The sequence below is a fragment of the Manacus candei genome, unplaced genomic scaffold (assembly GCF_025592945.1).
Source record: "Manacus candei isolate 608988 ecotype Guabito, Panama unplaced genomic scaffold, ASM2559294v1 h1tg000027l, whole genome shotgun sequence".
Taxonomy (NCBI): Eukaryota; Metazoa; Chordata; class Aves; order Passeriformes; family Pipridae; genus Manacus; species Manacus candei.
Window position 1 is genome coordinate 8,616,859 of NW_026138075.1, and position 26,000 is coordinate 8,642,858.

The 26,000-nt window shown below is 38.5% G+C and overlaps 1 protein-coding gene across 1 annotated transcript in view; it reads left to right on the forward strand.

The window, feature by feature from the left end:
- The window catches only part of RORB (RAR related orphan receptor B), a 144,947-nt gene that overhangs the window by 109,759 nt on the left and 9,188 nt on the right, over positions 1 to 26,000 (forward strand). The window contains exons 4-8 of the mRNA XM_051789417.1: positions 419 to 820; positions 16,436 to 16,557; positions 17,799 to 17,931; positions 19,894 to 20,001; positions 21,095 to 21,205. Coding sequence (XP_051645377.1) covers positions 419 to 820; positions 16,436 to 16,557; positions 17,799 to 17,931; positions 19,894 to 20,001; positions 21,095 to 21,205 — 876 coding nt within the window. The remainder of the gene's footprint in view (positions 1 to 418; positions 821 to 16,435; positions 16,558 to 17,798; positions 17,932 to 19,893; positions 20,002 to 21,094; positions 21,206 to 26,000) is intronic.

Here is a 26,000-nt window from a genome sequence, read left to right on the forward strand (position 1 = left end):
TCATACGGAGTACTAATCTTAGTAGTGTACTGTTTAAAGGTTTGTGAAAAGTTAGTAAATCACATAGGATATGAATCTACATACTGTAAATTCATACAGCTCTAGGTTGTTGTTCGGTGAACACAAAAATATAAAAGGATGCATAGCCTTTTTAACATTCTCAGTGGGATGTAAGTTGCTCGACTGAGGGCCTCCTGTCAAATAAGAGTCGTCAGTTTGTAAGTTCAAGCACTTAATACTGTTTCCTTTATGAGACGCATATGGTGTAAAGCTTTGCATCCTTTCTCATTTCCACAGAAAAAGATGTTTCCACGGCAAAATTAACCCTGAAAGTAAATATAAAAGTGAGGGGGTTGAGGGCAATCAAGAAAAACTTGTGCTTTGCTTTTCAGCTGTGAAATCGTGCTTTGCTTTTCAGCTGTGAAATTTGGAAGAATGTCCAAAAAGCAGAGGGATAGCTTGTACGCTGAAGTGCAGAAGCACCAGCAGCGACTACAGGAACAGCGGCAGCAGCAAAGTGGTGAGGCAGAAGCCCTCGCCAGGGTTTACAGCAACGGCATCAGCAACGGCTTGAACAACCTGAATAACGAAACTGGCAGCACCTACTCAAATGGGCATGTCATCGATCTGCCGAAGTCTGAGGGTTATTATAATGTGGATTCTGCCCAGCCCTCCCCAGACCAGTCTGGATTAGACATGACTGGAATCAAACAGATAAAGCAGGAACCTCTCTATGACCTCACCTCTGTACCAAACTTGTTTACCTACAGCTCTTTCAACAACGGGCAATTAGCACCAGGGATATCCATGAGTGAAATAGGTAAGAAAAATTCCTGTTCCTGTAGTGCAATATGTACATATAAGCTAAGCTCCAGTGCTGTCTTTATTGAAATGTTATATAACCATTCCATACACGGGTACACAATAATTACATGTTCACATGTGCATGTATGTGCAAACACATACAGAGAGTAAAGCAAAGAAAATCAGTCTGGCACTAATTGACATAATATTAAGACAGCTCTGTCTTTACCAAAATCTGCAGTTTCTTAAACCCAGTACTTCATGTTCTGTTTATGAAATAGAAGCATCAAAGCAGGTGACGAATCAATCATAACCAAGTGATAATTAGGAGTGGGGAGCTTGTTTCAAATGAGCTCATTACTAGCAGGGTTAAGTGATCTCTTCAGCCAACCATCTGTATTCTTGTCAACACCCAGAATCCCCATGGCAGCTAATTCTGGGATATTTACTGTGAAAAATACCAGCTTACTACTTCTAGTGCATGGATGTCAATGCAGACCACGTTCACTGAATTTGTGAAGTGCACAGACTCTGAATGTAGTTGCTTGGATATTCCTGCTCTGCCTGAACGCCTTGGAGAACCTGTCTCTTGATTTCATCTTTGAAAAGTGGCAAAGAGACCTCTCTGTGAGATGAGACTGTTTGAAAGAAAACAGCTAACCGTGATTCTTCTCTAAGGAGGATTTCTGTTCATCTAATGCTTCTAGCTGTACTTCTCCAAAGCCATTGGAGAAATTGCTTCTATTATAAAGAAATAACATGAAAGAAGATTGGCATCCTAATTAGGTACCACAACAAGTGAAATATGCTGCATCAGTTGTGGTTGAGAATATAATCAAAGGGTAACAATTTGTTAATGGAATTTAATTAAAAAGAAAGAAGAAGAAGAAGAAAAAAATCGTATTCAAGAGCACTCTTAACAACCTAATTATTTTCACATCATAAAATCCCTCTGTAGTTTTGGCCTGACCTTGCTGCCTCATGGATGTACACCTACGTCTGTAAATTTATGTGTGTACTCAGACCTACTGAGAACCCTGGAGATGTGGCCTCCACTCAATATAGATTGCAGTAATGATGTATACAGTAGTTACTGTCTGATAAAAAAATGAAGTTGCAGTTAGAATCTGTAGTATGTTTTCTGCCCATGCATGCTCATGTGCAGAAGGATATATAACACATTGTGTGCTTTAGTTGCAAATTGTGCACAAGAAAGTTATGTTTTTCTGCCACTCTGTTTATTAGGACATGTTTTATTATCACATTTGGCCTAGGACTGTCCAGTGAAGTCCTACACCGATAGCATAGAATTATCGAGGAATGTCTGCACCAACTTCCCTCTCAGCTTTTGTGGTTGTATGAATATTACTTACATGTGGCTTGTGCACACCTCAGTCCTGCAACAGAGGATCACAGTACTGCAAACCAGCTGAGAGGCAATTTAAACCATCTTTAAGAGCTGTTTCTCTTCATCCCCCATACCAAAGGGAAATGTTTCCAGAGACTCAGAGGAGGTCTAGAAATGTGACAGTTCTGGTAGTCCATGGATTATGGTTTGTACTCAGTTGCAGAAATGAGCCCAAATGGAGAATATATCCTTAGTGGCTAAGGGATCCCACTGAAGGCAATGAGTTCTTTTCACTTATGAAGCTTTAGAGAATCATTTAAATTTTATCTCTTGCTAGTTCTCTTAGAAATAACTTACCACTCTTAAATTTTCACCAGTTTTTTTGCTCTTCGAGCCCTAAAACAACTCCACATTTTCCAGTCTTTCATCTTGTGTGTTACCTAACCAGTGCTCACCTTCTCAAGCACATAAAGCAGGAGATAGGAAAGAGCCTGTCTCTGAGCTGACAGCAAAATTCAGATGCTCTGGGATTTATCTCTTTTCCTTTTGAAATTGAAACTGGGGCTCCTAAATTGCTAGGATTTTACCCATGTACTGCTGCCTGTCATTTGTGGCACCTACAGCAGACGGATAAGTGTGACAGTGAGAGGTACTGTAGTATAACAAATCAACTGACACAACTGAAAAAACAGAAGAGGTATACCATAAAATACTGGGATTAGTGCACAGGCAAGTGATATTTTCAGTGCTTAAAAACAAACAAAAAGTGCCTCAATGCTACAGCGGATTGTTGGACCATCTGTAAAACTGAGTCTTGCAGTCAAAGCAGGAAAACTTTAAGCACTGGGATGCATTGATTTGATATTATAGTGTTCTTAAATTTCACTGCAGAGTTGTATCTTACTCCAGTAAGATTTGGAATAAACTCAACTCATTCTAAATAGAAGTTACACCTTAACTGTTAGAAGAAATCATAGAGAATATATAGGAGGCATAAAAGCTATACTACATTGATTCTTGTGCCTGATAGAAGTTTCTTTGTACCATCATGCCTTGTGATACACTAAAACACTGAATACCCCAGATCTTGTTGGTTTTTTTTCTGCACTGATTATTTTCTGATTAATTTCCAGTCTTAGTTTTCTTCTGGTCTTTAAGTTCTTCAAATACATATATATATATATATATATTTAAGCACAACCTCACTTGTCACTTGCCTGATCTTGAGTGCAACCATCCTAATTTTTCCCTCATAAATGAATGTGTGGGATTCCTTTCATCCTTGAGCTTCTAAAAGTTGCTGCAAGCTCTCCAAGGGACAGACTTCTTCACAGGCAGCCCAGAGCAAAAGTAGTCTTTGCAGCTTCTGCATCTCATGTCAAGCAATATCCTGTTCAATTACTCCTTTGGTGTTAATGCTTAGCTTGTTTCAAACTCACTTCTCTCCAGTTTTTATTAAGATATAATAGACTGCACATTTCCAAGTTTGAATCTCATTTTCTCTTTCTTATTTTTCTAACCTTTTCAATCCTATTACATTATGTCTCAGTCTTCACTGATGCTTTGTGACTTCTTTCCATTTAGAATTATCTCTTCATTTAATTAGCATGCTATGAACCTTCTCTTTCAGATTATTATGAAAATGTTAAATGCTTGTAAAACAAGTCCTAACAATGGTCCCTGCTGACTAAAAACTTGCTGTAATTGCATATATTACTTTAGTATTTATATTTTGCTTGCTATCCAACAGTAAGTTCTCTGAAAAATCCAAGTAACAAGTCTTCCTTTCCCTGTCAGTTTGATTCAGTTATAAAAATAATATTTTCTAAGATACTCTATAATGTAATTTGCACATCACTTGCATTCTTTTCTTCACATGTTAATTTTCTAGTTCCACCAAAAAGTAATCTAAATGGTTAGAGCTACTTTGATCTTTAACAGTTCTATGCTTTAATTTGAATGTGAAAGTGTTCTTTTTCCCAAATGTACATTCATCTACAGAAGACTTTGTAGTGGAAATGGAAATTGTTCAACTTAACAGTTTTGAAATTCAAAATTTTTTGCACAGCAACTGTTTCAACACATAGTATTAGAATGGAACAGCAAGAAAAATATAGCATATCTTGCACTGCATGCTTACTAGTATCTCTATATACTGTGCTAGCAAGTGGGATTTCTGTAGGAGTAAGACGTGCTGACAAGTTGAAGTTATATAGAGCTCTGTCACACATATTTAGTACTCTTATATCCCTTCAAATGATTTAAATAGTCCTGGGTACAACTGCACATTGTCTGATCAGTGTAAGAAGCAGGATAGGAAATGTCTCCTATGAAAAGAATGTTAAGTGTAACAAAAAATTATTTTCAGACAGAGACACAAATTTCTCATGTCAGAGCTTATGATGGAGAAATGTTGTATAAAATCAGGTAGTTTTCCATTTCCTATTAGAAAAAGAAACTCAAAGCATAAAGAAATCAGTCCAAAGCTCATAAATAAACATACAGGATCAGAGCCTCAGCTTGGCATCACCTGCATTTCCAGGTCAGCTCCTTTTTCTTAAAAGAGAAGTATTTTTGTCCTTAACTCAAGGCATTTTTTTGGAGACTTTGGAGTTGGGTGTACAGAACACAAAGTAGGTCAGATGCAGTGACCAGATGAGTTGAGCAGGTTCTTTCTCTGCTTGTCCTGCTGTCCATGGGTGGCATGATCCAGGTGTGTTCCATCAGGCAGTGACACTGCCAGCAAGGGAGACACCCATGTCCTAAGGGTGCGTGCTGCCAGGAACCTCACAGCACAGTCCTGTTTCTCCCTGACCACTGTGGCATCTGCACATCTGGGAAGGCAGAAATTTCTCATATTGTAGGGACTTCAGTCCGGGAGATGAAATCTTCTTGTTGTATCAAAAGCAAGAATTTGATCAGTTGCAGAATGGCTTTCTCCTCACACAATTCACAGAGGTCAGCTGGTACCAGGAAATTCTAAAGTGAGAAGGGAGCTCCAGTTCCTGATAGCAATGCTTGCTCCCAAGCGTGATTTTAAATTAGCAGGTATAAAAGACTTATTTTTAGACTTGATGAAATAAAGACCATCTTGTTTAAATATATGTGCATAATATTATCTATCAGTGAGCTGAACATTGCATTTTCCTCACTAAAGATGTGGCTCCAATCTTGATCTGTAAAAGGTATTGGAAGGGCTTCCCTGCCCTAACTGCAGTTGAGATTACAAGCCTATGATTTCTTAGAGACAAGATAAAACTATTAGCAAACACTGTTGTGGAGAAAATAAATTGGGTAAGGCTTTACTCCAAGTCAAATTGAAGAATGCCTTATTGCTGTGTATATTTAGGTAGTCAGTAAGGAACCACTAGAACATAAAGGAGGTCACATAGCCCAGCCTCTATAATCACAGAAAAATGGGTTTACATAGATTTACATGATGTTTCTTCGACATCAGGGCTATTTGAAGGTACCCAAGAGAGCTTACATTTCTACCAAAATTAAATTAAGGTTTGTAGGCTTGGGTTTGATCTTCCCTTTTCTCAGCCCCTCTGACCCTGCTCGGCTCTGTACGTCTTAGGGTGAGCAGTAACTCACTAGGACAGACACCTAATATGAATTGGAGGAGGCACCACCTGCCCTACACCATAACACACAGCTCTTTTGTCACTGACATTTGACTGGAAAATGACAATAAAGGAAAACCTTAAAAATTTATTAAAGACTGGCTCAGGATAGTTATGTAGAAGACAAGCTGTCTTGAAAACTGCAAATGACACTGTGCATATGTAATTTATCTTAATTTAGCTGGGTGAATACATTCATCTCAGGACCACAGTGAACAACTTTATATTGTGTAAAGTTATTTAATTTCCATTGCTGCAATATCATACAAGCAGGAGCTTAGGATTTAGTTATTTCACTGTCTCAACTTGAAGGGAGATCTTCACCTGTAAACATTCTCAACTCCTCTGCTGAGGATTGGTTTGAAAGTCAGTTCAAAGATTTCAGCAGAAATCTTCCCATTAACTTTAAAAGAATTTAGTTTGTTCCTCCATGCCTATACTGCTCATGAATTTCCACAACACTGTATGTTGCATATGCAGTATATATATGTCAGCATCAGACTGATGTCTTAAAAAGTCTGCTGTGCTTTGTTTTTGAAAGTTGCAAAAGCACTTCTCCCATGATGAGCATTTCCTACTATTATTCTTTAACTCCCTTCTCTTTATCTCCAGGGTTTGTTCCCTGTGCCAGATCAAGTGTTAACAGATATCTTACTGAACGCTTATTAATCAGTTAGATGCTCTTTAAAGGGACACTCCAAATCACACTCAAAATGCAATGAGCTTTGTAACTAAAGTCCATACCTAAGGTGACATTAGTAGCTATGTCTTATGGTCCCTTTACAAAGCCACCACTCACTACGCAGTGAAACATGATGTTTTTGTGACTGTAGTCCTGTGTAATGTTCTTTCACCTCTTTTTCTAGGCCATAATTTAATATCTCTCCTACCAACCTGACAGTAAAAACTTGCAGGGCTGTTGTCGACACCCTGACAGCTGTACTTCAGAGGAGCAATGTTGCCACCTAGTGAGCATTTAAGATGTGGTGTGTGCATTTCCGCGCTCATGCCATCAGGGCACTGTATCTTACCATCTTTACCTATTTAAAAGTGACAATCAGAATAAATTAATATTTCCCTTCTGTACTCAGTTCATGTGACAAAACTTGGAACTTCTGCTTGTTTTACAAATTAATTAAAAATATGCATAAAATAGTATTAAAAACAACCTTATCTATAGCCTGCATTTTAAAGCATCATAATATAGTTCTTTAAAGTGAGCACATTTCTAATCCATTAAAGTAATTATATAAAATAACTCCTTTTCTGCTAAGAAAAGAATGTTTTCTTGCATGACCAAGCTTGACAAAATATGTTCATTCTCTTGAAAATAAAAAAAATCAATTAGAAATCAACCATTTGTAGCAGTCAAAATATGTAAAATTACACATCATATATTCCGTATATTACCCTATATCATGACAGTATTCTCAGAAATAACACTGTGCTGTGAATATTGTCAGATTAGAAATCACACTGAAAGATCAATGTAAATCTAACGGTATAAAGCATACTGAGACATGCTTTAGCTGCCAGTTGTAAGAATAGCCTTTTGGCTGATTCTCTGTTGTATGTTTTGGAGCAGAAATTTCAATAGCAGAAGAAATGGTAACAGGTTTTCTGCAAGAAACCCTCAAAAAAAGAAGGCTGGAGCAGGTGCCAGAGCATGGAGGGCTTGGGACATATGAAGGAAGTGTGTTGTCTTCCAGGACTGTCTCACAACCTGCAAGGAGGCAAACTGCAGATGAAAATCAAGAGGTCAAGGCAATGATGCTTTAGGAATCACTGTAGTATATGGAAATGGCATACCGTCTGCCGAAATTTCTGTGGTTTGAATTAGTGATTATATGTTGCTTTCTTCCTCATGTGAGTAAGCCCTTTACTGGTTTAGTGTCAATGCTCCCTGTCCTTAATCTTAGTGTATGGTGTTTCAGGGCAGTCAGCACTGACAATGTGCATACTTGTACTTTCTGAGAACTTAATCTGGTGTCCATAGTGTATTTCTTTGTCATTCTAAACAACATTAGTCGATCATTCCTCAAGCACAAGGAAGCCAACAGAAGTTTGGTTTTACACATTTTTTTTCTTCTCCCAGTACCCATGCAACATCCTAAGTTTGACTTCCCAAGGCTACAATTCACTTTTTCACACTGTTTGCCTTCTGTCTGGTAAATTTCATCACTCACTTCATGCTTTTCACTGCTTTCCACTTTATTCCTGAGAATAGTGTAATTCCGCTTGTTTTGCATTTTGTGATGCTGTTCCCAGCTCCATAAGTAATGATGTCTTTCTTCAGTCCATTCAATTTCATATTTTATTTCACAGAACAGCAACAATTCTTTTATACAAGAGTGAAAAAATATGAGAAAAAGTTGAAGTGAAATGCATGGGAGAGGAACATAGATGTGTGTAGTGGAAAAATTCAATACTACTCAGAAAAATGCTGAAACTGATTATCAGAACACAGATTTTACAGTGCAGTTATCTTGCACAGATGAAAGTCACATGTAAATGGGAATAGTTAAAGCAAGATATTAAGGCATGGAGTCCTGTCTTGTGTTCCTTTTTGATTTTGTGAATATTTTTTCTTTTGATCTAGTATTGCTTATGGTAACCAAATTGTTTCACTTTCTGACACTATGCGCTAACACAATTTCAATAAAACTTATTTGCCCAACTACAGGAAGATAGAATCATTGTTGAATATTTTATTATTACTTTTTAAAACGTTACTATAGATTGCTTAAAATCTTTACAAAAAGTGAATTGTAAGCCTGTAACAGTGAAACAAGCACTAAAAGATATGTTAAATTCTCCCAGTCTTTTGCAGATTAAGACAGGGCAAACCCTTCAAGCCCTGGTTTAAAACCATTAATATTCTAATTATTCCATGCATATTTCTAGGTTTAATAGACAACAATTTCCAGTCTAAGTAATGTTTGCTTAGTCATAAAAAATGAAACCACTTTCTTGTTTCAGAACAATCTCAATTTTAATATAAAGATCTCTTTGCATAAGCTGTGCTAGAAGAAGCTAGGAAACAGCTCATCTCAATAAATTTTTTATAATTATATGATGCCTTTAGAGTCCATGTTCCATAAGCTCAAGTTATTGCCTTGGTTAGTGCTGCCAGTTAAGTGATCTCTAATTAGTATTAAATATACATTTTTTACTAAATTGGCTGAAACCCGGGAGAAGCATTATTAAGCAGAGACCTTTTAGCATTTATGAAAATCCTCTAGGATTTAAAAGAATTCTAGGTCCATTCTCTGGGTTCCTTAAGATAAAGACTTCTTTCAGTTGTACTGGTATTTCTAGTAATTTATTAGAGCTTTTTAGAAAGGCAAATGAAACACTGATTTACTTTGAAGGAGAAAGAGGAAACAGACAATTCACACACATAACATTTACTCAGTGGTCAGTCTCTTCATGACAGTAACCACTGAATAACTTGAACACAGGGAAGGGTTATTCATTAACTAATTCTAGCACTCCTAGTCTCATATGAGTGTTTTTGTGTTTCATACCATCTTCTTAGGCTGCATATTTTATAATGCTACAAATTTATTAAACAAATAGGGCTTATGAAACTTGCTAGTCTGTTTATAATAATTTTTGAAAGGGAAATACTCTGTGCATGATAAAGTTGAGAATGCCGAGGAGAGATGAAAAATGTAATGAGTTTTTACAACCACTTTTAAGACAAAATGTTCCTATTCTTCTGTGGAAAAGAAAAAAGTTCAGACTTTTTAGCCAGTTAATTTGAAAAATTGGGACCTATTATTCGTTTTTGAAAGCAAACTCAAGACATACTTTTACTTTATTCCCTGTGTCGCTGCCTCTACGACTGTCAAAGAATTTCTTAATATAATCTGTGCAATGAAACCAGGTTTTAAAATTTTTAATTTTGCAGTCTTAATACCCTTGAGTCAGGGTGCAGAATAGTGTAGATCCAATGCTATTTTGGCAGTTTTTTGGGTCATAGAACGGAGATTTTATTTAGAATACTTGGCTGGAGTTTTGATAGTTGTACAAATTGATATGCATGCTTACAGCAGCCAGCCAAAACTGTGATGTTATTGCAGCATTAATTCAAAGTAGATCCCTACGAGAGCTCAATTTAGGGTATAAGCTGAGATGAGCTCTTAGCTACCCAACTGGATCCTAAGGGTAAGTGGCAAATTAAAGATTCATTATTCATTTTAATTGAAGAAGATTATCAGTGTTTTAGGAAGCACACTTCAAAGTTCTTCAGTTCCCTGTGCAAAAGAAGGGATTGCTGAGAAAAAACTGGAGTCTCTCCTGAGAAAAGAGACAAATGAAAGAACTAAGGAGCCTCTAGGAAGCAAACACTGCCAAGTACTGTTGATAATTTCTACTTAACAGGCACATTTTACAGTTGATGAATGTTGTGTGGAGTCCATGGATCGCATCCATCCCCACCAGCCTTGTACTTGACCTCAAGTTGGAGTTTTTTCTCAGTATTGTAGTTGGAGATTTCTAAATATTGCAAGGAAATGCATGGAAAAGGCAGGACTGACTTATCAGCTGACAATAGACCCCTGTGGGTCTGTGCTATGCTGATTTTGGTTGTTACTATTAGGTTGCAGTGTTGAGTTTTCTCTATGTATTTTGGATTTCAGCAGTTCCTACACTGCTGATGCAATAAATGTTTGAGCAAATGTAATCTTTGGAGACTGCCTTTTGTGAGGTGACTGCTGAAATCTAAAATAAAAAATATAATGGGGGGTGAGGGGGAAGAGGAATCAAAACCAAAACATAACAAAACCAAGAACGAACAAATAAAGAGCCCAGGAGAGTAGCCAAATCTGGAAACAGAAAGGGTCATTTATTGTTCTGGAAGTGGTGAGATGTAGTCCTAAGTTCATGCAAGAGGTATATAGGGCTTTTGCAGTCTTTCTGTCTGCCCAATCCTTCTGTCAGGGCTGTCCAATGCTTCCTTAGCTACTGGCCCACTCCTATGAAAGGAAGCAGCAGTCTCAGACACTTGGGTTCCTACAGCTTTTGAAGAGGAAACTACTTAAGAGGCAAAGGAGACAGACAACCTCAGGGAAAGGCAGAAACAGCAACCAGTCCCATGTTCACCCCAAAAGGTGGTGGCTGCTGACCAATCAAACTGACCAGACCACACATTCATGGTACCTATTACCCACCCAGACACTGGAGATGAAAGGCCATTTCTTTTGCTGAAATGGCACTGTTCTCTTTATGATCCTACTCAGCTTCCTGATATACCATTTTCAATTTTCAGCTTCTCCCGGACATCTACTGCTATGCATTAGACTTTTTTTTTTTTTTTTTTTTTTTTTTTTTTTTTTTTTTACTGCTACATCACAAAATCCCAATTAAATTATCTCCCCATTCATCCGACACCTTTCAGGTCCTCACTAGCAGTACCCCAGCTGCTGCGACAAGAAAGGCAGAACTGCCCCAGCCGTGGGGAGCAGGGGCCAGCCTGACCACTTAGGTCATGGCTCTCCAGCCATGCCAACCAACACCATCTAGGTTTCCTTGTCACCCCTAAGAACAGAGTCTCTACAACTAGAATAGTGGGCAATTGTAGAAAGCCAGACAAGTATATACAGGACAGGAATGAGGTTCAACAAGACCAAGTGCTGAGTCTTGCACTTTGACCACAACCCCCTGCAGCGCTACAGGCTATGGACAGAAGGCTGAACATGAGCCAACGTGTGCCCAGGTGGCCAAGGCAGCCAATGGCATCCTGGCCTGGATCAGGAACAGTGTGGCCAGCAGGACTAGGGAAGTGATTCTTCCTCTGTACTCGGCTCTTGTGAGGCCACACCTCAAGTATCATGTCCAGTTCTGGGCCCCTCAGTTCAGGAATGATATTGAGGTGCTGGAGCAGGTCCAGAGAAGCGCAGTGAAGCTGGTGAAGGGTCTGGAGCACAAGTCCTATGAGGAGAGGCTGAGGGAGCTGGGGTTGTTTAGCCTGGAGAGGAGAAGGCTCAGAGGAGACCTTATCACTCTCTACAACTACCTGAGAGTGTAGCCAGGTGGGTATCAGTCTCTTCTCCCAAGCAACCAACAATAGAACAAGACAGTACAGTCTAAAGCTACACCAGGGGAAGTTTAGTTACACATTAGGAAGAAGTTCTTTATAGAAATATATGGGCTGCCCAGGGAGGTGGTGAAGTCATCGTCCCTGGAGGTATTTAAGAAGAGACTGGATGTGGCACTTACTACCATGGTGTAGTTGACAAGGTGGTGTTAGGTCAAAGGTTGGACTTAGTGATCTCAGAAGTCTATTACAACCTAGGTGATTCTGTGATTCTGTCGTTATTCCATGATGCGTTTTGTTTGAGCGTTTCTGATTTTTCAAGACCTCATATTGGTTACAACTACTGGCTGTTTTCTTGATTGAGTAAGTTGTTTCTGGTTTATCTCTCTGGAAGCAAATACTTTTCTTCTAGATTTTATTTTTAATGAAGCATAGCATTTGTACAAAAAGTGCCTGCTTTCTAAGAAAAATTTCAAGGTACCAATACTAAGAAATCTTCAAATTTAGAGCCAATCTACCTAATGCAAATGCTTTCATGTCCTAGTGTATGCCAGAGTTTGGACACCAGGAGCATTCTTTTCTGTGGGCCATGTTTCCCAGAAAGAGTTAATCTGCCAGGATGTGGTGTGACTTTCAGATTCCCTGTTATCATTTAATATCAAGTGATCATGATGAATGGTAGGAGATATAGCCCTAGTGTAATAAATGTAGGCAAAAGGGGAGGAGTAAAGCAGCTAATCAACATTGTTTTCATATTGTGTCAGATAAGCTTTAGAAATTCTGCAATTTACAGGCTACAGTTATTATAATGCTAGTGGTGTACTGTCATGCAGGCTCAGGAATTCTTTCCTTTGGAATTACTAATTTTCACTCAATAGTTGCAGCAGTTGGTGCCTAGAAAATAAAATGTTGCTGACTTTGATTCTCACACTTCTGTGGTCAGAATCATCTCTTTTGTTTTCCTTTTCATACAGCAAACCTTGCAAGCCTACTTTAGCTTATGTAAGATGGAAGCTGACAGCATTTCAAGGAGAAATGCTGTTCATATTGAGGTCACAAAAATGGAATTGCCTTTTGTAGTCCTTGCAGCCCATCCAAACAGGATTGCTAGTTGTGTACATGCAGTTTCCCAGTGAAAGGGAACCTTTGAAATCTCTGGTCTAAGATTTTTAAAAGCAAAATAAACTAAAAGTCAAGAGTGATATGTGAAGTAACTGTAGTAGACTCTTCCAGCCTGGAAAAGAGGTCACACATAGATGTTGATTATCAACCCAGCATGGTACCTTCACAGGCTTGAGGCCACAGCCTCTGCATCCAGGCAGTATCTCTCCTCCCACTGTGTGTAGATGTTTGCTTGCTTTCTTCAATGTCCATTTCTTTCTAGTTCCACTAAAAGAATTAATCTGTTGAAGTCAGTGGTCAGCAACTTCCAGAGCTGCTAGGTCTCACAGAAACTTATCATATTTTGGGTACAGCACAGTACCTGTGACAGGACACGTTTACATTACATGTCAGTACATTATTCCCAGTGGTTTAGGAATGTCGTTCTGCATGGGATTTTCCAAGATGTGTACTTCATTGGCAAAACAATGCTAAAATCTGGAAATGTGAGAAAAAAAGACAGCTATGGTCTGTGAAACCCTTTGAGAGTGATGTTCTTGGCTCTACCTGCTTTGGATCTTCTGTTGCTGGACCATCTGAGAAGTCAAGACAAGCTTATACTTCTTTTACTTTTTGAATCATGCCAGCTCTGCCACCAAGTGTATGCTGTATTTGCATAAAGCTCCTTCCAGAGACTTCAGCATGGAGTGTAAGCAAGCAGGCTCCTCTGCTGCTTATGCTGAATGAGCTGTTCCCTCCTCCTCTCAGACCCAGTTTACCCTTTCCATCACACACTCAACATTGTGCCTGTGGCACAAGAGTTTCAAGTCTGTCTTGCACCTGATTCCTCTTTGTATGTCAACATTCAGAACTGCTACTTGCTGCGATTGCCCCAGGCCTTTGCACATCTAATTGGGTTTTAATGTCAGATCAACATAAGCACAAGTACATAAGGAAAAGATGTATAGGAGTAAACACAGAATGCCATTCTACAAAACCCTGAAGAGTTTCTGAACAATTCGTTCCTAAGGTAAATATATAAATGGTGGGAAAAGGAATGGAGTTGAGGAGCTTTGCAGTAATGGAGACCTTCTAATAAAGTATATTTTGAAGTCACTGAAATCAAAAGGTCTTGTTTTCAAATTGTTGGCATAGGTCACCTTATCTGATTCAAAATCTGTCTATGCAATAATATGAAATTATGTGAGACATTTATTGTAAGCATTTTCTCTATGCCAAGAGTGTGAATAGCTTGACAAATTGTAGCTTGTGTAACAAATTGTGAAACTAGGAGAGTTGGGCTTAGAAGCACAAGAGAGAAGAAGACCAGACAGTGGCTGCAGAGAGCAAAAATCTTTCACCCTTGAGACTGCAGAATTGTAATGCGAGTTGAAATCATGCTCCTGCGCTGTTTTTTTAGATACAAGGCCTAAATGTTCCTCTGACCATATCTCAGTTCTCTCCAGTTAAATCCTTCCAGGAACATAATTGACAAAAAAATATAGCTTGAGTTGAACTTCTGCAATGGGGTTTACAATAACTAAGGATGTTTCCAAAAAGATGATGTAGTTAAAACTGTAAATAGAACAATCTGGGGGCAAAGTTCTGAACTTTGATCTTCTAAAAAAAGGTAGGTTTTGCTTGCTTTTCTTGGTTAAAGATCCTGTAAAAAATTTGTTTAAAATCATCATCCCTTTATTCCAAGATACCCATTTATCTCTAAGATTTTTATTATGAAATGCAACAGTTCATTATCGTGGGTTAAGAGTTGCATTCAACTTTCCATAAAAGAACAGTGGGTAGGTCACTGTACTTACTAATATACGCTCTTGGTTGTCTTTGTGCCTGAGCCAATTCTTCCATCAGGAAACCTAAATATAGTGTTGACCTTTAAAGGGATACCTGTACAGATTCAATTGAGCAGGTTTTATTTTTCTATACAAATCTGCAACTCATTTATGTTTTCTTCACTGCCTTTCCACTGAGTCTCAGCATATTAACCGTGACAGTACTACAGACATGTGTCCTTTAAATAACACTCCTATAGCAGTGTTTACAGAGAGCATATACATGTTTACATTCTTTCTTCAGCTTTCCTTCTTGCTGGTATTTTTAAATTCGATCAATATTTGTCCAAAGAGACAGTCTTATTTTGGAACTGCAAGCTCCAGGTCCATAAATTCTGTGCAAACTGTTGAGGATGTGAACAAGTAAATGATGACATACTTAGTTCTTTCTACATCCCATGCTCAGGTCTGGCTAATGCATTGCCAATGTCCTTTCCCTTTTTGACAAATGTTTTCTGTGCAATGCTGATTCTGCCACAAGCGCTTCAGTTCACTTCTGTGCCTTTGCCTTTGTTCCTTTGTTTGAAAGTTGTTTGGCTTAAGTGATGTCTTCAGGCTGAAGCACTGAGGTTTCAAAGTCACAAAAAAGGAAATCATCAGTTTTCTATAACATGTTTTATCAAGACATTTCAACTTCCAGTGTTAATGAATTCATGCTGGAAGTTTTTGTGAAAATCTTTTTAAGCCACTCAAGTAGCTTAAAGGGCAAAGGTCTGCTTTAAAATACTTCTCTAAGAAGTTTACTCCTAGTTTCGGTGGGTTTCCAGGGCAGCACTGAATGCTTCCCTTTCTGCTTGCACCTTGCATTTCGTGTTGTGAAGTAGTTTCTAAGGCTGCTATTTCAGGATAACTTTAAGGTAACTTAGTGTTGTATGTGAGATCTATGTTCCCTATCTCTCCTTCTAAACCCCAAGATACTAGTTTTAGCTTTCACCCATTGCTAAAACCAGTCTCCATATTCTTGCTCATCAGACTAAATTAGAAAATTAACTTGAGAAAAAGATACCTGTTTCCTGTTTCTTTATGAGTCCACCCAAGGTAATGCAAATGTCTATGTCAGGTTTGAGCAGTCAGTCAATTTCTGTGAGACCTAGCAGCTCTGAAAGTTGCTGACTACTGACTTCAACCTATTAATTCTTTTAGAAGAACTAGAAAGAAACTGACAGTGAAGAAAGCAAGCAAACATCTACACACAGTGGGAGGAGAGATATTGCCTTGAGGCTGTGGCCTCAAGCCTGTGAAGGTACCCTGCTGAGGTGATAATCAACAGCTATGTTCTTCTTCTCCAGCCTAGAAGAGTCTACCAGTTATTGCACAGGCATGAGGCAGACAAAAGTGATTGGGTAACCAAATGGCAAAAAAATGTCCAATTGACATTTATTTAAACACCTTAAAAATCGCCTTCAGAATGAAGATTCTGTATAGTTTAACAGGTATCATTTACTATGATGATCCACTATGTACAGATCCACTGTTTATCAAGATCATTTGGCTTGGCATACTGAAACATTTTGCAATATTCATCTTCATAAATAAAAAAAATAAGAGAAAGGTAGCATTGGAAAGAAAAGATTAATTCTGTTAATGTGCATTTTCCAACAATTTCAATGTTTTCAACATTTTGCTGTTGCAAATCACTGTTCACTGTGTTTTATTCTCCTCTTCACAGATCGAATTGCACAGAATATCATTAAATCTCATTTGGAGACATGTCAATATACAATGGAAGAATTACATCAGCTAGCATGGCAAACCCACACATATGAAGAAATTAAGGTTTACCAGAGCAAGGTACAGTCCTGTAATATGCTTTTTCTGCTGCTTGAAATTGTTAACTGTGTAATTTATTTGGCAAGAATACACTGATGAGTTTCATGTAAGTGAAAATAGGCTACTAAATATCTCTGAGGAACTGGTTACTGAAAGCAGAGTGACACTTCACAGAAAGAAGCAGCAGCTTTCCAGCATATGGACATATTTGCTAATGTTGAAGCTTATGTACAGTCATGGAATTCAGTTTTTCATTTTTGTTATAACAGATCTAAACCTTATGCAGAAATTCAGTTGACTTTATTGTGATCACGACTGGATCCGTTGTTTTAAGGATTTTAAGAAAATAAGACAATATAACTTTGTTTCCTTATAATTTTAAAAACATGTCTGTTTTTTATGTAAATAACAAATATCTGTCACTTATATACAATAGATAATGACAAACTGAAAGTACTCCTTAAATTGAAGCTATTCAAGATTGGGTGGAAAAATCATCTCATTGCACTATATTTTTGTTCTCATTGCACTATATTTTTGTTCTGCCTCTGCGATTCTCGGGTCAAGTTCAGTCTGTTTTTCACTGATACCTCTTCAGGTGTAGTCCAGTCAACAGAAATCTCTGTGGCACTTGCACTAGTTTCATTAGCAATGGGTCTTTGGTCAGAGTTCAGTTGGCACATTAGCTGGTCAGGTAAGAGGCAGGAGAGACTCCAACTTGTTCTTTGAAATCTGAGGGTCTGGGGAGAATTAGCAGGAACAAAAGAACATCCATATATATTTACATGTGTATGTGCACAAGGAAAATTATTATCAAGGAATCAAATTTTTATATAATCCATTTCCAGATGGCAATGATATTTTAATTACTTTAAGTTTCAACTAGCAAAAATATTCTGTTGAATAACTTAATAGCATTTTGCCACTTCTTACCTAAGTGTACTCTGGGATGGATGATTGCATTTTTTATGCTGCTATCCTGCACAAAAGCCAGCATTAGAACCACATTTTAACATGGGGCAATGCATTCTGCTCCTTTGAAGAGGAAATGCGAGAGTTCAGATGACTGGTGCAATCAGCTTGTGAAAACAGCCTTCTAATGAAAAGTGCTGGGTACATTGAGAAGCAGAGACGCTGCTAGCTCTGCCTGGGAATGGGAATGGAGTCTGGGGAGTTCATCTGCAAGGCTAGCTGAAGAATTTAATGCATTGATGTACTTGCTTGCTCACCACTTTGCTTTTTCATATGTGGTTTCCCGGAAGACCAGAGAAGCTCTGTGGCAGCAGTGTGCCATTCAGATCACCCATGCTATCCAGTATGTGGTGGAGTTTGCAAAGCGCATAACAGGCTTCATGGAGCTCTGCCAGAATGACCAAATTCTCCTCCTTAAGTCAGGTGGGTAAACACCAGAGGCTTGGGACTGGTTTGGCACCCAGCACCCTAGAAATGTGCTCAGCTGTCTTGTTCTGCAAATCATTTTAATTTTGAAGGAGCCCTAATATAAGTTTGAAGGGGCCCTAACAGACCCCTAACTCTCTTTCATTAACCCTTCTGTATTTTTCCACACTAGTCATGTTACTGCCTTCTAATCTCCTTCCCTCTACAGTCAGTTGTAGTTATTAAGTACATACATACACATAACCATTGCAAAAACTGCAGTCTCCAACTTGACATGTGGTGGAAGGACCCTGCAAATTGAGCTGGTCCAATCAGTCATCTGCCACCCCATGAAATCACTCAGGCCTGCCTCTATGGTCATCTCTAATCTTTTTAATGAGACTACAGAAATACCCTACAGCCTTTGCACAGGAGGGAAAATCCCTGCTGGTGCCAGTTGGTTTCAGAATAAATGAGAACAGATTACAGCAGTGTGCTCCAGCCATGCTCTCTGTGCATGCCAGGTTTGCATGTGTGTGTGCATAAGGGCAAGGGGGAAAAGGCTTTCCTTACTTGTCAAGGAACTTGGTAATTTCTGTCCTCTGGAAAAATCATGACAAGATTTATCATGACTATGCAGTAACACTCAGGAGGACAAAATGACATGACCAAGTGAACCACAAGAACCACAACTGGTAATTAATTACATTTACCCTGTCATATCAGTTTCTTACTCCCTTCAAATGTAAAAGGCAGGATACTGTGTGAGGCGGCTCATTAAAGCTTAAGTCTTCCTATTTCAAGAGAGATCTCTTCCTTAAGGCTGAAAGCCCGTGTGATTCAGTATTCTGTACACAAAAGACTGCAGCTCGGTGTGGGACTGGACTCTTGATGGTGGGCACAGGTGCAAAGGGAAGTGATACAGAGACCCTGGGAACATACAGACAGCCTTATGGAAAAAAGGGAGTTGTAGCACAAAAACTATTCTTTTAAATCTTGTACTAATTTTGAAAATTCTCTAGATACCAGTGCACCCCTAGGAAACTTCCTTCTTTTGACTGGCAAAGCTAACAACACAACTGCACCTTCGGGAAAAGACATATTTGACTGTACTGTCAGAAAACACTGTTAAGCTTTAGCATATAAAGATATGCCAGGTTTTATTTTCTGTTTCGCTGTTAACACTGAGCAGGAAAGTCACGACTTCTCTCTCAAAAGCATGTTTTCAAAAGAATCCTCAGATTCAGAGTTCATTTTACATGACATTTGGATTTAGTTAAGGCATGTTTAAAATGTTTCCTTTCATTTTCCCAACTGCATATTTTGCAGTTAAGAAATAATATGCAAAGATAAAGAATAAAAAAGAAGTCTTCCTTTGGCTAATCAACAACCAGAACAACAACAACAAAAACAACAAAAGAAATAAAAAAAAATCCAACCAAACCAAAACAAGGAAAATAAAAGTAAAACCTGTTTTAGGGATGATCTTGACAGAGCTTTAACCTTTATTTTCTCTCTAAAAATGCTTTGTGATGATCTCCCTCTCCAGTCAAATTAAGGTGGGATTTTTATACACACTGAATGAAGATGCTTTTTGGTATTAAAAAAAAAAGGTTTAATGATTAAAAAGAAGATTCAATAAATGCCTAATTTTAAGGATAAAATATTTCAAACTGAAATTATTTGCCCAGGTCTAAACTCAGCCTGGGGACTTAGTCCAGGCTGGGGAATTTTTTTTGCTGCAAAGGGGGAAAAAGTCAACTGAAAGAAGAGGTGGTTAGACTGGACCAGAAATGACCCCTTTCTACATGCAAAAGACAAATATTTTTCTGCCGTTCAGAGGCATATAATCAAGATGTCTTCAAAGAGTGTCTATCCCTGCTGATGACTCATATCTTCCTAAATATCTTCTTGACATTTCCTACACTCTGATATTAGGCAGTAATATATGGTTCCTTTGCTCTTTTTTCTGTCTGATAGGCTGCTTGGAAGTGGTTTTGGTGAGAATGTGCCGTGCCTTCAACCCACTCAACAATACTGTTCTGTTTGAAGGAAAGTATGGAGGAATGCAAATGTTTAAAGCTTTGGGTATGTTGCTCTTCTTCTTTTCAACCAGTTACATTGACCCACATAGCGAGAGATTTGTCTTTATGAAAATAGTGACCCACAGTGAAAATCTCCAGTAAATGTTGAATCCCCAAGCCTCCAAATGTCTAGGCTGGAACAGAAAACGAAAAAAGGTGAGTCCACTAGCTCTTAGCAGTGATAGGTATTTTTCTCTAATAAAAAAGAGCAGCATCAGGGTTTTTTCAAATGGATTTCTTTGCCATCTGAAGTTTTGATAAAACATGAGTTTATGGCAGGAGCCAAGCTGTTTACCTTCACTGTTCAGTTGTGCTTGATATATCAAATCACTGCCACTAATTGTGTCCTGCAGAAGGCAGCTTTAGCCCCAGCAATGAGGTGACTAAAATGATGAACTGCTATGAAATATAGACAAGGACTTTCCTAAAGTATTGTTTTGCCTGAAACTTTTAAGTTCATTTATATTCATTTATTGAAAAAAATTACTTAATTTCTTAACATGATATTGAGTGCTACCTGAAATGTTAATAGCTAAATGGATGTGTTTTGCCCATCCAACTGATATTATCAGAAATTTATTCAGGACCAAAGTCAAAGATTTGAGATATTTCCTTCAAATGTATATATCACATTAGTATATATTTTTCTTATTGGGTATCATACACAAAACATTCTTTACAAGTTTAATGCATTCATGAATGCGTATTGGTTGATTTATTTTGGTCTTTATGATATTTTCACAAACTTTCATAAATATTTTTACTGATAATTAGTAAAATTATATATGGGAAAATTATTTAGTGCTGGTCTTTCATACCTCTTAGATTTAATATCTATCTAGAAATAGCAATTCTTTCTACATTGGGAAAATAGTGCTATCTTCTAAGATGTCTGCAATTTTTGTACTTGCCCCTAATTCTTGATAATTTTTTTTACTTCAATGTATGTTTTAGTGACATTTTCAGGTTTGGTGGAATTTTAATAGTTAATGAAAGGCAGACATTCACTCACACCTTTTTGTCACAAAAACAATCCTTTCTCATGGCAGGTTAAAGAGCTAATTTCTAGCATTGATTTTGTCCTCTTTGGTCTGCAGGCTCTGATGATCTGGTAAATGAAGCATTTGACTTTGCAAAGAATTTATGTTCCTTACAGCTGACTGAGGAGGAGATTGCCTTGTTTTCATCTGCTGTTCTGATATCACCAGGTAATTTTTCATTCCAAACACCACACTGTTTTTTTTCCTCTTTACCCACCTTTATTTCTACCTACTTAAATAGGTGTTTAAGCTGTATTAAGCAATGTTGAGCAATGTATTAAGCAGTGGAAGAATACCTGAATTACCCCAAATACACCTCACTGTCTCATTGTAGGCCATCAGGATTTACACATATTGGAAGTAGATCCAAAGTGTGGGGTAACAGACATGGAGCAGGATTGTGTGAAAAAGCAGTGCAGGCTGATGTTCTTCCAGACCACATACAGAGAAACATGGTACTCGAGGAGATACATGTTCCTCCCGACTTTCTCAGGGAACACAAACCTCACAGCTCCAAGCAGGTTATAAGGTCCATAACTATGATGGGCTTTTTATGTGGGAATAAGAACATGTGCAGTTAAAATCTATACGAGGTCCCGTCTGAATTAAATTCCAGGTGAGATGATGTGATTAGAGGTGCAACATGCTCTTTTTATGTCTTCATATTATAATTCTACACAGGCAAGCATGCATTTAAGTGAGTGATGGCTGGCTGACCACAGAAAAGACTTTTGTGATTAAGTTGACTCAGAAGGTGGATCTAGCAGAGAAGCTCACGGTTTAGTGTGGGATTTTTAAGTATACCTCAGGGAATGTAGACACCCAGTTTCCTCCAAGGGTAACCTCTTGAAAGGCCTTACAAAAAACCTCACCATGTGTCTCAGTTTGAAGAGACTGGAATGTTTACTAAAGAGGATGAGTTATGAGATAGACCAAACTCCTCTCTCTCAGCCATTGTAAATTCAAAATAAAGGGGCTTTAATTGAGGAAGTGTGGAAAAAAAACAGAAGAAATAACAACCCTTTATTAAAAGATATATGTATGTTGGCAAGAACAGTAACAGAACATAAAACAACTAGACAATAGTCCCGTACCCAGAAGTTCCCTTCAAACAAAAGAAAAAGTCTGAACACTTCTCTGTCCTTAGCGCAGTTCCAATCCCGGCCTGCAGGGGGCGCTGTTGGGTCACGGGAGGAGCAGAGCCTGCAGTGCTCGGTGTTGGCCTGCAGGGGGCGCTGTCGGACCCTGGCGGTCACCATGAGGGGAGGGGTCTGGGGGGGGTCTCGGGTTGTGGGAGGAACCAAAAAGAGAATGGGGACCCTTCCCCAATGGGAGAAGGGGGAAAGGAAAGCAGTTCACCCCCACAGCACTCACAGTTATCTCAGATGACGGTGTCTCAAGGCTCCTCCCTTTTCTCCCGTGGGCGCGCAACTCTCCGATGAAAGCCCAGTAGGTCCTGGCTGGAGTCACGAGGCAGCGTGCGAGCTGATCGGGGCCGGTGGTCATGCCTCACCAGGACAAAAAGCCAGAAAGACCGACTTCCAGGCCTTTTCTCCAAAAGTGCCTGGCCACAGAGCCTGTCTCTGTCCCTGAGAGAGAACTCCACAGTCTACTTCCTCCCCTCCATGCAGAACCAGCCACTCCCTCCCAAAACTCCTCCCCTCTCCCCCCAGCCTCTGATGGGCCATCAGTTAGGAATGTGGCCTGGCCAGCTAGGTTCTTTTGTAAGGCTAATTGATCCTTTTTTTCCATTCGACCTCTGTCTTTCTTACAGTGAGGGGCAGGGAGAAGAAAAATTCCCCTCTCGGATTTATCACCTATAACACCATGAATTATTTTTCCAGCTTTTTCTGCTAAAGACTTCCTCTAGGTCACTTTGCCCTTTTGCGCATCTGTGGTATAGATTATGTTAGTCAGAATTAGACTAGCACAGATGGTGTCAACACGTTCATTCTCATCATTAATGACACCTACTGAAAGGACTCTTCTCCTTTTTAGTTTGACTTTGAGGAGTTCTTACCATCATCTGCTCAGAGGTGAAATAGTGGAGCTGGTGGCTCTTCATGGTGTCGGGCCAGCATATTGCAGAGATAAAACAATGACCATTTCCACCTCAAAAGTGTCCCAACTATGTGCAGGCATGAGAGTTGCCTGTCACTATCCCCCAGAGGTCCTGACTTCCTCTGGGAAAGTGGACTTGCAGTGTCCTTGTGGGTCCCTGCTTATCAGCCCTCCCTCAGTCTGAAAAGACCAAAGCTGTGAGGGTGACAGAGGGATGTGCTTGCTTCTGGAAAACATCAAGTGGACATAAAAATTCTGATTAATTTCTGCAGTTCTATATATGGCCCTCTAGTTTGCAAGCAAGAGGATACATGCGGTATGTCCTATTCCTTTTTAAAAAAGAGAATAAAAGAAGCAAAAGTCCTTGATTCATTCAGACTGCTTATTTCTGTAGTCTGTGAGCATTTGTAACTTTAGTCATAAAACACACAGTAAGAAAGAAGTGGTGGGCTACAGCAGCATGTACATGAGTGAAAGCAATCTCTCATCCATAAAAAGACAGCAAATTTGGACTGAAAGTGGGAAGAAAGGGAAAATAGTCCAGATTGAACTGACATTGAAATTTGCCATTTCTTTTCTTACAAAAATGATAAAAGTAAGCAACAGAGAAATAAATATTTCCTTCCACACTAGATGCTCTGGTTTCTTCACAATAAAGACTTTCATCATGGAAATATCACAGAAGTACTTGCACCAGACCTTCCATCAAGTATTCATATTCAAGTTTCTTTTCTACAGAAGTCACCACTCTGAAAGGTGATTCTTGTGCCCTTGATCTCAGTGTTTGGGCAGTTTACAGAGAACAGAGTGGTTCTATAGTGAGTAAGGGACCTAAGAGCATCCACTAATAGATTTGCTAAGGTTGCAAAGCCCAGTGTCAGACCCATTTTCCATCTAATTCAGAGCACAAATCCAGATTTTCCACTTTGGGATATGTAACCACGCTGCTTGAAGGTGATTCTTTACCTTGATTTCTGATTTCAGAAATTAAAACAATATAAGAGTCCATAAAAGTTGCAGAGGCATCTGTACTTGCAAACTTACCAGAGCAAGGTGGTAAGATGCTAACCTGGCTGCCCCCATATGCCAATCCCTCTCCTGAAATTCTGACTTGCCATGTTCCTTCATTCCATTTTAGTTTTTGAAAAAGTAAGTGTTACAAGCTTTCTACATTTTCTTTCCTACACTATTATCTAATGTAGTGGGCTGTGCACTCCTTAAAGATACACAAGTTCAACACTTAAAAGGAAAAGTATGTAGCTGAAGTGCTACTTCCTTTATGAGTAGTCACTCATCTATTGACTTTTTCCTGAACTATTGTGAATATAGCTAGAGTTACTTGGGAAATTCCAGCCAAATTTGCGGACGGTAGAAATCACATTTCAGGTGGTAGAAACCACATTTTGGGAGACAAACTTAACATCCATTATAAAAGTTTTACCTAGCTCTTGTCATGAATTTAAGAACTCTTGTGCAATATACAACATGCTTCATGACAGGCGAGGGATTAAACCTATCCTCTAACTGTCTCAGTCTATTTTTAAGCTTATTTTTGTGACGGAAAGGTAAATACTTTAAGGATAGGCCTCTATGATAAATCTTTTTAGCTCTGGATTGCCACAATAGGCATTAATTTAACGCTGTTGAAAGACATGTTTTTTCAATAGCATAAATTTTGGCACCTAACCTGTGAATATTACTGTGTGCTTATTGTGTAGACGGTGCACGTGCTCTCAGCTAATTCTGTTTCTATGGCCACTGATAGCACAGGATCCATTGGCTGCAGCATGATTCTCTAAGCTATGCATAAAGATTATTTTCTTTTCCTGATCATCTGTTAAGTAACTGAGGTTGAGTTTTGTCTCTTTTCACAGTACTTGACAGTGAACACTTTTCATACACCCCTCTCCACAGAGAGTTAGACAAATGACAGAATTGTTTTCCTTCTGTGATGAAATGCTGCTTGGCTCCAGCCTGTGTGGCATCTGTGCTCATTGAAGCAGTTGACTTATATAATTTCTGTGGGTTATTTTAGTGATGGGGATTGTGTGTAAAAGAGCTATAAAAGTGAAAGGACTTTTTCCTGTACTTTTCAATTTGCACATGAAGATTCATGCCTTGTGATAAAATAAATTTTCGTATTTCCTATTTGAAAGCTAAAATCTATACCAAATAATTGGTCTGGATTAAGGGAGGAAGAAACAAATTTGCAGCATGGGAAAACAGAAAGTTCAGTGGTGCTGCAAACACACTGTATTAATAATTTTGGACTGCCTTGTGGTCTGCTACTTCTCCTTCTTTGTGTTTTTTCCAGAAGTTATGACTTGTGAAAATATAGATATTAAGGACAACCTCCTGCACTTGGGCTTTGAGTTCAATAGAAGTCATATGGGTTTTAAACATCTGTATCTGTAACTGTTATTCTCCCAAATAATCTTCTATTTTGTGTTGTTTAAAAGGAGAATATCTTTAAACAATGAGAAATTTGCACTTCAAGGCATTTCAACAACTCATAATTTTTTTGAATTATTAAAGAAATTCTTTTGAAGGAAGCCATTTTTTTATGTAGAATATATTTGGTCTCAAAATTTTAGCATAGTAAATAATGATATATATTTTATTTAAATAATTGTATTCTCTTATTTTCAAAGAACTGTTTTGATCGATGTTTATTATTTGTGTATTAAGACACTGAGGCAACATACATGTTTATCACCTTGCCACTGTAAAGTTAGAAGAACATTGATTGTACCAACAGAGAATAATAAAGTGGTTGGGCCATGTTTCATTTCTATTCGCATCTTTATACCTAACATCCTGTTTTAAATAAAGAGATGCAGAGCCAACATTATGTTCCTGTATGCTTTGTATATGTTAGTTAAACACTCAAGTGATCCTTTAA